This window comes from Mustela nivalis (genome assembly GCF_964662115.1).
Source record: "Mustela nivalis genome assembly, chromosome: 7".
In the NCBI taxonomy this organism is placed as follows: Eukaryota; Metazoa; Chordata; class Mammalia; order Carnivora; family Mustelidae; genus Mustela; species Mustela nivalis.
The window spans coordinates 49,664,172-49,679,247 of record NC_139026.1 but is presented as its reverse complement, the minus strand read 5'-3'; the positions used below and the strand labels follow the sequence as shown (position 1 = coordinate 49,679,247).

Here is a 15,076-nt window from a genome sequence, read left to right as displayed (position 1 = left end):
CCAGGACCCTGGGATCATGACCTGAGCCAAAGGCAGACGCTTAAGGACTGAGCCACCCAGGCACCCTGTGCTAATAATTTTAAATGACATTTTTCCTTCACTTAAGCGACATTAAGTAGCAATTTAAAAAAAAAAATCATGGTAAATGTGGAGACTGCAAAAGAAATGAGAGCTTTGGGAAGATTATAAATGGCTTCACAGTGTTTTAGTTTGCTAGTACTGCTGTAATAAATTAGCACAAGCTGGTGGCTTAAGACAACAGAAGTGTCTTCATTTACAGTTCTGGAGGCCACAAGTCTGAAATGAAGTTGTCAGTGGGGTTAGTTCCTTATGGAGGTTCTCACGGATAATCTGTCCCATGCCTCTCTTCTGGTGTTGGCAGTCCTTGGATTTCCTTGGCTTGTGGTTGCATCACTCCAATCTCTGCCATCATCTTCACCAGGCCTATATTCTGTGTTCCTGTGTCCAAATTTCCCTCTTCTTATAAGGACACCAGTCCTATTCCAGTGTGGCCTCATCTTAACTCGATTACATCTGCAGAGATTTTACAGGCATACCTCATGTTATCGTACTTCAGTTTTGAAGATACTGTGTTTTTTACAAATGGAAGGTTTATGCCATCCCTGCATTGAGCAAGTCTATTGGCATCATTTTTCCAATAGCATTTGCTCACTTCTCATGTGTCTGTCACATTTGGGTAATTTTCATATTTCAAACTTTTTCACTATTAAAATGTTTTTTATGGTGATCTACACAGTGAGTACTACCCTGTGAAAGCTCATATGATGGTTAGCATTTTTTAGCAATATTTTTAAATTAAGAGATATACTTTTTCTCTAGTGATGCTATTGAACACTTAATACACTACAGTAGAGGGTAATACAGTGTAGTGTAATATAGTATAAACTTTTATATGCTTTGGAGACCAAAAATTTATTTGACTCACTTTATTGCAGTATTTGCTTTATTGCAGTGGTCTGGAATTGAGTCTGCAATGTGTTCCATGTATGCCTGTTTTTCCAATTGAGGTCATGGTCAAAAAGACATCAGTAGTTAAGCCTTAAATGTATATCATGGGAGCCCACAAGCCAACCTACATCAGAGGTGGTGACTTTTAAATAGGATCTTGAAAGATAATTAGGGGCTCATCGGGTAGGAGATGCTGAAAAAATCCAAACATGAAACAACTAGTTGAAATTGGAAAAGATCCAGACACTCATGAAGGACATTACAGAAGAATAACATTTGGTGATTAATTGTATATAAGCATCAGCAAGCATAATGTCTGACATAGCAGGTGCTCAGTAAATTCTAACTATATCAATCAATCAATCAGTGGAACAAAAGTACAGAGTTCTTTTGGCTCCTGCGACCAGACAAAAAGAAGCTGATTTTCTAGGAAATGATCAGATTGGGGCATGCTGAATTGGGATGAAAGAAAGAAATCAAAATGCAATTATTCAGTAAACATTGGAGGCGGGAGTGAGAAGAAGCCTACAGGGCAGGTTAGGGCTAAGGACATATATATGAGAGTGGCCCACATAGAGATATAGATGTAGAGTGGATTATATGAAATCTTCAAGACCTGGAATAAAAAGATCAATAGAATTCAGCCTATGGTGCACAGTACAAGCCAAAGGAAGAGTTAGTTGGGAAAACAGAAGAAACAATCAGTAAGGTAGGTGCAAAACACTGAGTATTGTCTGAAGAGACAAAAAAAAAAAAAGACCAAAATTCACAAAAGATGGTGTGGTGAGGGACTAATGCTATGAAACTGTCAGAATAAGCCCTGAAGAAAGACCATTTGATCAGAAGTTACTAATAGTTTTAGATCCAAATATGCCGGATACTTTCCTATACAGACATATTACCTTCAATATCAAGGCACCAGATTGGATATCCAAGCTTTTGTTTTTCTTTCAAAAAAACGAATGAATAATGAAACAAATTCAGTACAGAACAAGAGGAACCATGACCACTATGAAAGGCCAGAAGATACAGATAACTAATTACCAAGTATTGTTAGAACGTGTACTATGAAACCCAATGATGTGACATTACTTCTTGAACTTCTGTGCAGAGGGTTTGTTATGGACTGAATGTGTGGCCCCATTTATATGTTGAAGCCCTAACTCCCCTTGTGGCTGAATCTGAAAAGGGACTTGTAAGGAGTCAAGTAAGGTTAAGTGAGGTTATAAAGGTAGGCCCTGATCAGATGGATTCAGTATTCTTATAAGAAGAGACACCAGAATGCTGGTGTGCTCTCTCTCTCTTGCTCATTCTCTTTTTGAATGTGTGTTTGTGTGTGTGTGTGTGTGTGTGTGTGTGCGCGCGCGCCTTCAGAAAAGGCCATCTACAAGCCAGAAGGAAAGATTTTACCAGAAACTGAACCTTGTGGACACCTTGATCTTGGGATTTGTAGCCTCCAGCACTGTGAAAAAATAAATTTCTCTTACTGAGACCATGCAATCTGTGGTATTTTTAATGCCAGCCTGAACAAACTAATACAGGATTTATTGGGGGGGATTTACTAAATAACAAGGAAAAGAAAGCCAAATCCTTGAGAGGGAAAAGGCACACGATTTGTGCTGATAACTTGACAAGGAAATTTGGAAATCCTGAATGAGATTTTGTGTGTGTGTTTCTCCAACAAACATTGCATCCAGAGTTCACATAGCCCGCAGCAGTTTTGCTATCTGTAAAATGCAGTACTTGGATTAATATCCCTAAGCCATTTTCCATTATTAAATTGCAAATAGTCTGAGTAGAGTCTTGACTCCAAAAGAAAAAATTTGTGCCATAATCTCAGATTTATGTCACATGTTTGGGGTACTTCTAGAGATAAATAAATGATTGTGTCAAAAATATAACTTTAGCTAATATTGAAATTATCGTGAAAAGCCCTTGACTGAAATCTCTTCAATTAAAAAATCAGATTTTAGAAGTTAGTGGTGACTGGGCAAAAGTTATTATAGCAACACACTCCAGGGTGAAAAATACTTTGAAAATGATTTCAAAAGAAAATGGTGAAACAGGATGAAGCATGAAAATGTTGAAAGAAATTATTTTCTATAGTTGAGGGTTTTCTAGTTGAGACAATACACGTTAACTTTAGAAAGTGTGGAAAACACAAAGTAAGAAAATAAAATCACCAGTTAACATTCCATCAACCCTAAAAGGATAATTGTTAAAATCATAGTATACATCATGTTATAAAATAATAGGGTTATTTTTTAAGGATTTTTTTTAAAGATTTTATTTATTTATTTGACAGACAGAGATCACATGTAGGCAGAGAGGCAGGGGGAGAGAGAGACGAGGAAGAAGGCTCCCCGCCGAGCAGAGAGCCCGATGTGGGGCTGGATCCCAGGACCCCGGGATCATGACCTGAGCCGAAGACAGAGGCTTTAACCCACTGAGCCACCCAGGCGCCCCAAAATAATAGGTTTTTAGAACAATGTTTTTGATATCTTCGATGGGAAAAAGTTGAGTTACAAGACAATGGAAGCCTAATGTTCTTTATAAATACACACACATACACATACATCAGGGGTGCCTGTACCTGTGTTCAGTCAGTTAAGCATCTGACTCCTAGTTTTAGCTCAGGTTGTGAACTGCTGGGTCCCGATCTCATGGGTCCCGAGATCACCCAGCGTCAGGATCCATGCTCAGCTGAGAGTCTGTTTGTGACCCTCTCCCTCTGCCTCTTACCCCACTCAAATAAATCTTTAGAAATACACACGCAATAAACTGGAGGAGTAACTATTGCATGTTATTATTATTAGATCATTTTTCTCTTTTTTAAATCTTTTATTTAAGTTAGATTTAATTAACATATACTTTGTTAATAGTTCAGAGGTAGAATTCAGTGATTCAGCAGTTGCATACAACACCCAGTGCTCATTACTTCAAGTGCCCTCCTTAATGCCCATCACCCAATTACCCCATCCTCCCATCCATCCCCCTCCAGCAACCCTCAGTTTGTTTCCAAGAGTTAAGAGTCTCTTATGGTTTGCCTCCCTGTTTTTGTGTTATTTTATTTTTCTTCCCTTCCCTTATGTCCATCTGCTTTGCTTCTTAAAGTCCACATATGAATGAAATCCTATGGTATTTCTCTTTCTCTTTTTCTGATTCGCTTATTTTGCTTAGCATAAAACCCTTTAGTTCTATCCACGTCATTGCAAATGGCAAGATTTCATATATTTTGATGGCTGAGTAGCATTCCACTATATATATATATATATCTCACATCTTCTTTATCCATTCATCTGTAGATGGATATCTGGGTTCTTTCCATATTTTAGTTATTGTAGACATTCCTGCTATAAACATTGGGGTACATGTGCCCTTTGAATCACTGTGTTTGTATCATTTAGGTAAATACCCAGCAGTGCAATTGCTGGGTCATAGGGTAGCTCTATTTTGAACTTTTTGAGGAAACTCCACACCATTTTCCAGAGTGACTGCACCAGTTTGCATTCCCACCAACAGTATTATTAGGTCATTTTTAAAATAAAGTTGTTTTTTAAAAAATTTATTTATTTGACAAAGAGTGAGAGAGCACAAGCAGGCAGAGCAACAGAGGGAGAAGGAGAAGCAGGCTCTGCACTGAGCAGGGAGCCCAATGTGGGGCTCGATCCCAGGACCTTGGGATCATGACCCAAGCCAAAACCAGTTGCTTAACTAACTGAGCCACTCAGGCGCCCCTTATTAGGTCATTTTAATGAAAGCCTAAAACTATCCAACTCTTACTTCTTAAAATTACCAAGTAATATGCCCTACAAACATTCTTACCCCATACTGATCTTTACCTCATCCCGAACCCCAGTGCACCTAGGACCTTCTAAAGCCCAGGGAAGGGGCGCCTGGGTGGCTCAGTGGGTTAAGCCGCTGCCTTTGGCTCAGGTCATGATCTCAGGGTCCTGGGATCGAGTCCTGCATCGGTCTCTCTGCTCAGCAGGGAGCCTGCTTCCTCCTCTCTCTCTCTCTCTGCCTGCGTCTCTGCCTACTTGTGATCTCTCTCTGTCAAATAAATAAATAAAATCTTTAAAAATAAAAAAATAAAGCCCAGGGAAGGGATAAAGCTCAAAGATGGTATAGGCTAATGACCTTTATTTTGGAAATTATTTCCCAAACAAAAAAAATCTATGTTCCACAGTTGGTTGTCTTTTGAGCATCCATCCTTAGGGATGCTGGGTAAATAGCTTATAGTTTTTCATATACATGAAGTGCTGTTACCTGACTCACCTGATTTTTTATTTCTTAGACTTCAATTCCTGTGCTTAGCTGGGACTTTGTCTCTGATAATACCGTGTATCTGTGCCATTATGCCATCTGTGCTCTGGCCTTTAGGGTTCCCTCAGCATCTCAATTGATTATGATTCTCCAGTGATCATCTCCAGTGATTGTGATCATCTCCAGTGATTCTTTGCAGTTCATTACTCTCTTGCCTCCAGCTGGGGTGGAAGCTCTTTCTCTTTCTAGCATCTGAAATTTGGGGCGGGGTTAGGAGGGTAAAAAACAGTGAAAGTGTTTGAGGGTTAACCACAGCCACGTCCTTGCCAGAAGCATGTATGCTAGAAGTGGGTGCATGGATTGCCGGGCTGGTCTGGTTCTGCATGGGTTTTCAGTGCAGTCCCACGCACCTCTAGAACTTCATACTGCTTCCATCCATGCTGCCAGGACCATTCCCTACTAACACTTATTTTTTCCAAGACACCCAGTTGTCTCTACAATGCAGTTTTCATACCCATCTGACATTCCAGAGATAGAACTGTATAGATCTGAACTCCAGTTTTGGACAGAGGTTAGTTTCTTTCCCATTCTCTTACAGGCCATCAACAAACCAAGAACTATCACCACATGTCTGTTTGGTGTATCCATTAGGATGCATTTGTCTGTGAATTACAAGATTCCCAGTTTAAAAACCGACTTACTAAGGAATTTGTGTGATATAATTTTAAGTCCAGAAGCAGGACATTCTCTAGGCATAGAACAAAAGAGCTGCTTAATGCCATTATGAAGGATCTGGTTTTCTCCCTCACGAGACCATCCCCAGGGCTCACTTCATTCTAGTATTTATATCCATGTGGCTACAAAATGGTTCCAGAGATGACCAAAGCTGCTGCACGTTCCTAATCAGATTCGGAGAGAAGGAGAAATCTCAATGATATTTGGTCCTCCAAGCCATATATTATTGCCATTTCAGTCATACGCCAGCCTGACTCTCAGTGCATGGACCACTGCAGTTTTAAATATGGAGGTCAGGGTAGACTGTAGCAAGATGGGAAGAGCATCCCTGGCAAGGGAACAGCAAGTGCAAAGCCTTTAATGTGGGACTCTGCCTGGTGTGTTCAAGGACCAGCAAAGGAGGCAGTGTGGTTATGCAGGATGAACAAGGAAACAAGATCAGAGGATAACAGCGGAGTGGGAGAGGGAGAGTGAATGCACATTGGATAAAGAGTTTGACTTTCATTCTGACTGAGATTAGAAGCCATTGTTGGCTTCTAAACAGATGAGAGACATAATCAGATTTGATTTAAAAGGATGAATCTGCCTGCAGTGTTGAGGAAAGTCTATAGGAAGCAACAGTGGAAGCTGCTTTAGTTCTAAGATAAATGTAGCAAAGCAGGCAAGATACAATGATGGCTCAAACCAAGGCGGCAGTAGCGGAGATGGAGAAAAGGATGATTTTAAATATATTTTGAAGAGTCAACAGGGTTTGGTGGTGGATTGAACACGGGCTGGGAAAAAAAAAATAGAGGAGCCTAGAATGACTCTAGATTTTGGTTCAAGCAACTGGAAGCAAGAGTGACTTGGATGGGGAAGAATGTCGAAGAGCAGGTTCAGGAGGCATGATCAAGGGTTCACTTTTGGAGATAAGTCTGAAGTTGAAGGGAGATGTCTGAGCTAACCATATGCATTTGGCAGTCCTTGGTAGGTGGTATTTAAAGCCTTGAAACTGGTTGAGATCATCAAGGGAGTGGGTGTACATAGAGAGAACTATGAACTGAACCCTGAGGCACTCCAGCATTAAGGGAGAAGAGAAAGGACAGCAAGGGAAGGTGACCAGTGAAATAAGTTAAAATGTAAGACAATTTGGAAGACAAAGTGTCACAGAAGGAGGGGGGTGATCACCTGTGTGTCAAAAACTACTGAGAGGTCAAATAAGATGAGACCTAAAAACTGTTATATTCAGCAATGATGTGGACATAGATGACCCTGACAGCAGTTTCAGTGGAGGAGTAGGAGGGGTGGCTCTAGAGTTGGCTTAAGATAACAGAAGAAAAGTTGGGAGACAGTGAGAATATTCAACCCTTTACTATGGAAAGGAGCACAGAAATGGGGAGGGGGTAATAATTATGGCATCAAAGTAGGGGAAATGGCATCAAATAGTTTTTTGGTTTGTTTTAAGGTGGGAAAAATAACATCGTATTTGTATGCCAATAGAACTGATACTGTGAAGAGTGAGGAATTGACGACGTAGCTGAAACTGAAAAACACTGCCCTTGATGTCTTTGAGGAAGAGGCAGGAAGGAAATCAGATCTAGTGCAGGGGTGAAGGGATTAGATTCACATAGGAACCTACATAATCTACCTATAGAAAAGGAGGGAGGCATGTATGTCTGTTCAGATACTGGTAGGTAGAAGATGTGATGCTGAGATTCTGTGGAAGGTTTTTAATTTTTTTTCTGATACATCAGTACTCTTAATAAATATTCTCAAGATCATTAGTTGAGCCCAAGGATGGAGGAGAGGGTAATGGGCATTGAGAAAAGAGAAGGCATAAAACAGTTGTCAAGGGGACCAGCAGGGTAACAGTGTGACAGCCCGGTAGCATAAAGGACCCATTTGAAAGTCATGGTTTTGATTTTAAATTAAGTCCAATCAACGGGTTTTTATTCCCCACCCCACTCCCAGCTACATTCTGGTACACAGGTATGCAGCCCAATATTACAAACTTGTATCTAATCAGGATGGTAGATTTAAAAGAGCTCAACAAAGCCAGAGAGGAGCAAGAGAATGGAAAGCATATGCAAGAGAGGGATTATAAAAATTGAGTGTGGACTTTATGGATAAAGAGAAAAGCAAGGGCATCAAGAGGGCAGAGCCAGAGAAGAGGTAGCAAGATTTTGGAATTGGTATCCTGGTAAGGGAGAAGGATTGTTGGGGTCAGAGTACTAGAATGAATGCACTAAAAGGGCAGGAGGTGTGGTCAGAGAGTGGATTCATGAAATAGAAATTACAGAAGGGATGGTCATTGATAACGACAAGATCTAGGGAATTTTCATGGGAATGACTGGCTAAAATAGGGTGGAAGATAGGATTACTGGAGGAGAGGAGAGCCAAAGAACTGGGAGAACGGGTCCTGGAAAGATCATCATTTGCCCAACAAATATTTCAGATCACCAAAGATTAAGATAGGGTTAGTATTGGAGAGGACTGCAGGGAGCAGGAGCTAGATAGCCTAAAACAGAGAGGGCAGAATTAAGGTGGAGGAGAGCAGTGGATGACAGCAACAGCGAAGCTGTGAGTGATACAACCTGACGATTTAAAATTCAAAAGTCAAAGGCAGTTTTAAGGAATAGGGAGGGAGCATGGTCTGATACTAGCTGCCAACACTGAAAATACAAGAATTGTCGCATAATCCATATAGATTTCACATAATCTGGCTTTCACATAAAATTCTTGCTTCTCTTGAAGTCAGAAGATCTGGAAAAGCAGGCCATGTTGACTGCTTCACTCAGCGACGGTGATTCGCTGGATCACGGTCCAGCGACTGGTTCCTCTTCGTGGGAGAGGTTAAGTTTGGGTCCCCTGTTCTACCAGTTCACCAACTCAACAGCTGTCAAATACTTGGACCCTGCCTCTCTTGCTCAGTTTACTCCGGCAGTCCCTTTGAGAGGTATAGGGCTTCTTAAGCGTGTTCAGATCGACAATAAAAGTTTAGCTATTTAAACAAAGGGATATAGAAACTTTGCCCAAAAAGTATTATATTTATCAATTTTCAAGTGTATTTTGTGGTATATTCTAGCTGAGAACGACCTGGGACTACAGAGAGTGGTAGGGGTACGAAATGATAATGTAGCATCAATGTTGGTCTCTAGGGGGCACCATAGCCAAAGAGTACAAATCTGAAAGCTTTCAAATAGGGTTGCTATTTTTCAGTTGATGACAATTGTCCACTCTACAGTCATTAAGGTTGGGATTTTTTTCTCACCACTTTCAAAGCATCTCCTCTTTTCATTAGTAACATTTGTATCATGCCTGTGATGGGCTATTACAGCACACACGATAGAATATTTTAAAAACAATAGTCAATTTTACTTAAACTCCATGTTGGAAGCAAACGACTCCGTCAAACACTTTGGAGAAAGAAAAAGTAGTGGAACAATGTTTTATCAAGGGGCGCCTGGGTGGCTCAGTGGGTTAAACCTCTGCCTTCAGCTCAGGTCATGATCCCAGAGTCCTGGGATCAAGCCCCGCATGGGGCTCTCTGCTCAGCTGGGAGAGAGCCTGCTTCCCCATCTCTCTCTCTGCCTGCCTTTCTGCCTACTTGTGATCTGTCAAATAAATAAATAAAATCTTTAAAAAAAAAAAAAAAAAAAGGAAGAAAGAAAGAAAAGAAAAGAAAAAGAAAGGCCAGGGAGGGGGCGCCTGGGTGGCTCAGTCCTTAACCCTCTGCTTTCAGCTCAGGTCATGATCCTGGGGTCCTGGGGCTGCCTTCTCAGCGGGGTGCCTGCTTCTCCCTCCCCCACTCCCCCTGCTTGTGTTTTTTCCTCTCTCTCTGTCAAATAAATAAATAAAATCTTAAAAAGAAAGGAAGGAAGAAAGAAAGGCCAGGGAGAAAAGGATTTAGTAAAACCAAGTAGCAATGTGGAGAATGGGCAGCCTCAAGAAGAAAATGAATACAATTTTCTTCTGCTTTGTTCTCTTTTTTGTTTTCCTGTTGTTGTTTTGTCTTTCCCAACATTAACTTGATATATGCACATTTATCTGTTCAACTTCAGTAAAAGTTGGGAGGAAGAATGTGCCAAACCTTTTGAATGGTTGTCTTCAGCTAAGTGTTTTCTTCCTTCAGTTTTTCTGGGGTTTCCAAGTGTTCCTCAATAAACATGTGTTGCTTCCTGGCGGGGTAAATAAAAATGCATTTTTCAAAGAAGTCGTGGCAGGTCTCTGTCCATCCCGCCAGGAGCCGGCCCATGCAGAGTGTATGATAGACCCCCCCCCCCCCCCGTGAGTTCTGCCCTCCGGGTCTTTCCCCAGCTCTCTGTCTCTCCCGTCGCGCCCCAAACCCAGAGCAACGAAAGGGCCGGCCAAAACTTAAAGCCTGTGACAAGGGCCACACCGAGGCAGGGAGACCCCGCGGGCGCCCTCCCGGGCATCGCTGCCGGGCAGCGCTGTGCGTCATGTGGGGCCCGCCCCTTGCGGAGCTCGGCAAGTTCTGCCGCCGTGGCCGCCGCCAGGGAAGCAGGATTTCCGCGGTTGTGTAATCGCACCTCCCCGGCGCGGAAAGGCCTGCGCTCCGCATCCGTCCTCCGACCGGCCCCTGGTCTCCGGCGGCCGAGCCATGGCCTGGACGGCGGCGGCGGCGGCGAGGAGCTGCGGGGCTCGCGGCGCGCTCACGGCGCACACGCTCCTGTTCGACCTGCCGCCGACGCTGCTGGGCGAGCTCTGCGCGGTGCTGGACAGCTGCGACGGCGCGCTGGGCTGGCGCGGCCTCGGTGAGTGCGGCCCTCGGGGGCGGCGGCGGGCGGCAGGCGGGGGCGCGGGGGGGTGGGGCGGTGCGCTGCGTCGCGACGCGCATGCACAGTCGGACCTGCTTCTCTTTCAAAGACGTTTTGGGTCCCTCGGTGGGATTAGGCGGCAGCTACCCTCCTGAAACATCCCATGTTTATCAACTGTTCCCGCCTTGCTTGGTTCAGAATATTTTAAGTTAAATCGCCCATGTGATGCCTTCTTATGGCAAAATTACCCTAGAATATAATTTTCATACTAAAACATGTTTATCCCTTTAAATTTATTCTTTGGTGTTTTCAGGGCACTTGCAAGTGCCCTTCTTAATTAAATTCTAGGTGAAATGGTAACGTAAAATAACGTAAAATACATTGTCATCAATGTGGCTCCCAGTTTTCTTAATACTTTTTGCTTAGTTATCATAGTCTGTGGCATGAAGGTTTATGCTAGATGATGTCTTTTTATATCCCTGTGGAAAGTTGGCTTTACAACCATTCTATGCAGTCATTGGGAAGTTGAGCAACTGCCTTTTGGAAGTCTTGAGTGTGATCACTGGAAATAATTCAGGGAAAAAAATCTTTGTTTTATTAAGTACAGGCACTTTTGTTAGATTTGATCTTCCATGGTGACACATTTAATGTTAGTTGAAAATAAGCACAATCATGTCAAAACAACTCAGTCTTTATTCTCTGAAACATCTTTTTTGTTTTTTAAGCAATACTAGCAAAAGACCTATGAGAAAAAAAGTTTTGTTGTTAAAAAAAAAAAAAAGTTTTGTTGTTAATGAACAATATGGTCACACTTTGTGGAATGTGGCCGTGGGCTTCTAGGTATATTTAAGAAGCAAAACAAGATCATAGGGAAAGGGAAAAAAATAAGACGGAATCAGGGAGGGAGACAAACCATAAGAGACTCTTAATCATAGGAAATAAACGGGGTTGCTGGGGAAGGGGGGAGGAAGTTGGGGGATGGGGCAACTGGGTGATAGCACATTAAGGAGGGAACGTGATGTTATGAACACTGGGTATTATATAAGACTGATGAATCACTGACCTCTACCTCAGATGCCAACAATACATTCTAAGTTAGTTAATTGAATTTAAATTAAAAAGTGAAAAAAAAAAAAAAAACCTAAAACCATTTGTATATTATAAGCTCTGTAATTTTAAAGTATGACCCTTATGTAAAAATATCAGAAAATACTTGACTCTTTGACTTCTGGAAAACATAGAGTATGCATTTGGGGGATAGGATCCTTCCCACACCAGATCTTTTGGAAATGGATGACATGGACGTTTTAGGACCCACTGGTTTCCTAGAATGACTACATTCATGAGAGAAGAATGTTTTTGTTGCAGTCCACAGTTAGTCAGTGGGGCCAGGTGGCTATCATAAATGAGTAAAGCAGGATGAAGACTGAACATGGAAGAGTGTATGTCCCATCTAGGAGGGGTGGTTAGTTCTCAGTCCCACATCACTGGTGCTTTTCAGGAAGTCCAGCCCAGTATTGCTGCAGTCACTCTCTCTCTCTCCCCTCCCCCCTCTCTCTCTCTTCCCTGCATTCAAATCCAGACATTCACATTTTACATGGGTTGTCTCATAAAGCACTTAACAGTTGCCCTTTGAGGCAGGCGCTATTATCATCATCGATGTGTTAACGGATGAGGAAACTGTGGTACACATTCATTAAATGACATTTGCCCAAACTGACACAGCTAAGGAGTAGCAGAGCCAGGATTTGAACCATGGCAGTTTGGATCACTGCCTGTGCCCTTACCCACAGCCACAATATTCTTCCAGACCATGACTTCCTCAAGTTCACAAGTACTGACTGCTCTGCTCTTTCTGCTCTAAAGTACACTCTCTAAAATAGCCTCTCTAAAGTACACTCATTTCAGCTGTGAAAGAACAATTCAGTGAGCCATTTCAGACATGCAGCCCCATTTTTCTAGTTGTGGAAATAAGTGAAGACCACCCAAATGAGAACAAGCAGAGGCTATTTATTCAAAGCAAGGGAGTTAGCCACCATCACTTGCATTTCACAGAGACCCAAAGGCAAGCAAGGAGTGGAAAAGCTTTGTGGTAGAAAAAAGAGAAGGCTTCAGGTCTTCCACTATTGGAGGAGTTGACATGGAGAAGCTATGGACAGGCTAACTAGCAGAATTGTTTAGGGTGTATATTTGGCTCTTTCAAGATGGTCCTGAATTGGAAGCAGGGGCAAAAATCAGGGAAGTTGACAGTTGTTAATTGAATCGTAACTATTTGGGACTGATTGCTACAGAGATTATCTTTTGGCTTCTTGGACTAGCTGCTACAGATGCTAACATGACTTCTCAGACTAGTTACTGTGTATAGTAGATTGGCATTCTGGACTGGGTAACGCATGTTGTGAGTCACCATTCTATTTTTGTATAGAGTCTGGCCATTGTTCCTTTGTATATTCTTTCATAGGAGAAGAATCTGAAATGCCTATTTCTTGATTCTCTAGCTATAATTTACTGTGCACATAGCTAGACTACGTAGCTCTGAAAGGAGACCTAGTACAGAGCAGCTGCTTCATGAATTATTGGCTCAGCCAGAAGGGAAGCCTGACTCAACTCAGGGTGGTTGAGGGCACTGCCCATGTTAAATAGATGCTGAGTTTCCCTATTGGCATGGGGAAAGGAGAAATACGGGAAGAGGTAGAGGGAGGGAAAACTTGACCTTAGAGGGTGAAGGCGAGAGTGCTGGAAGACTGAATCAGGGACGCAGTCCCTTTTATGCTCAGGACAGCAAAGAGCCTGAAGATACAGAGTGTCCAAAATTCCATGTAGAAAACAATACAGTGTAATAGTTAAGACTGTCTCAAGCTGATCATGATGCTTGATGATGGTGAATATCAGATGACATTTACAAAGGCAGCTCTGCCATAGATCATATGGCAGCTTGGTTGTTCACAAACCGGAATCATCTGTGTGATCTTTTAAAGATACAAATGCCAGAGTTCCTGGGTGGCTCAGTCAGTTAAGCATCTGCCTGCAGCTCAGGTCATGATCTCAGAGTCCTGGGATCAAGCCCTGCGTCGGGCTTTCTGCTCAGCATGGAACCTGCCTCTCTCACTCCCTCTGCTTCTCATTCCCACCACCCCCCACTCCAGATCGTGCGCGCTCTCTTGCTCCCTCTCTATCTCTCTCTCTCAAATAAATAAATAAATAAATAAGATAGAAATGCTTAGGTCCCACACCCAGAGCTGTTGATTCAGCATTTGCTTTAAGGATCCAGCATCTTTCTGTTTTTTGCAGAGGTGAGTCTGATGCCCAGCCTGGCTTGGGAGCCATTGCTCTGGCCAAATTCTCTACTTTAGTAGCATCTTAATATAGCAGTTATTTTACCACACTCTTTCACTTCTCCACTTAATTGTTTTTTATCCTTAAACATATTCTTCATATTACTCCTCAAGTCCCTTTTGTCACATATGGTTATTAAGAAGAGGAAATCACAAGGTAATACATTCTCTGGTCGATGATGATTTTATGGCTTTGTAATGAAAGGAGGAGCCCAAGCTGAAAATGTTACTGATCTTATACTCCCTTCCAGACGTGGTAATAGAGCCTCTGGTGACAAGTCATTTTATTACATTATCATAGGGCAGTACTTGAATTAAATTATTTGGAGAAGTGCACACCATGACCCATTTCAACACTTGTGATACCCTGGGAAAGAAACCCTTTTACAGGTAGTCTGGAATGGGTTGTATTCAGTTTTTTTCCCTCTGAAAAAAAGAAATGAAATTATCATAGAAATTATTATTAATCACTTTAAAGCAAATTAAGTATAAAATCACATTAAATGTGTCTTTGAATATTCAATAAAGAATCAAAATAATAGTCCTAATAATAATAAAAGCTGCCATCTATCCAGGGCTTGCTCTTTGCCAGACACTCTCTGCTAAGCACTTCTTGTGGATTATGTCATTTGTCACAAAAATTCTATGAAGTAGGTATTTTTCCTATTTCCACTTCATAGGTAAGGAAACTGACTCTCAGAGAATTTAAGTAACTTAAGTTACGGTCTAGTAAAGTGCAGACTAGGATTCTAATCAGATGGTCAGACTCCAGAGCCTATGTTCTTTAAAAAAAAAAAAAAAATTTAGATAGATTTTATTATTTAGAACAGTTTTAAATTTACAGAAAAAATTAGGAGATTGTACCAAAAATTCTCATCTTTTATATCTTCTGCTTATACTCTCCATCCAGTTCCCCTGTTATTAACATCTTACATTAGTATGGCACAATTGTTACAATGTCAGTATATTATTATTATCAAAGTCAATATTTTATTCAGATTTCCTTCATTTTTT

At 41.7% G+C, this 15,076-nt stretch overlaps 1 protein-coding gene and 1 long non-coding RNA gene across 2 annotated transcripts in view; one reads left to right on the top strand and one right to left on the bottom strand.

Moving 5' to 3' along the window:
- Nucleotides 1-10,161, bottom strand: LOC309868415. The gene is made up of 3 exons (XR_014313688.1): nucleotides 10,040-10,161; nucleotides 5,248-5,487; nucleotides 1-534 (listed from the first exon to the last, which is right to left on the bottom strand). It is a non-coding gene; the product is annotated as an uncharacterized lncRNA (long non-coding RNA).
- A 61-nt stretch (nucleotides 10,162-10,222) lies between these two features.
- The window catches only part of IRAK3 (interleukin 1 receptor associated kinase 3), a 49,562-nt gene continuing 44,708 nt past the window's right edge, over nucleotides 10,223-15,076 (top strand). Inside the window, exon 1 of the mRNA XM_082738259.1 lies at nucleotides 10,223-10,724. Coding sequence (XP_082594385.1) covers nucleotides 10,571-10,724 — 154 coding nt within the window. The 5' untranslated portion in view covers nucleotides 10,223-10,570. The remainder of the gene's footprint in view (nucleotides 10,725-15,076) is intronic.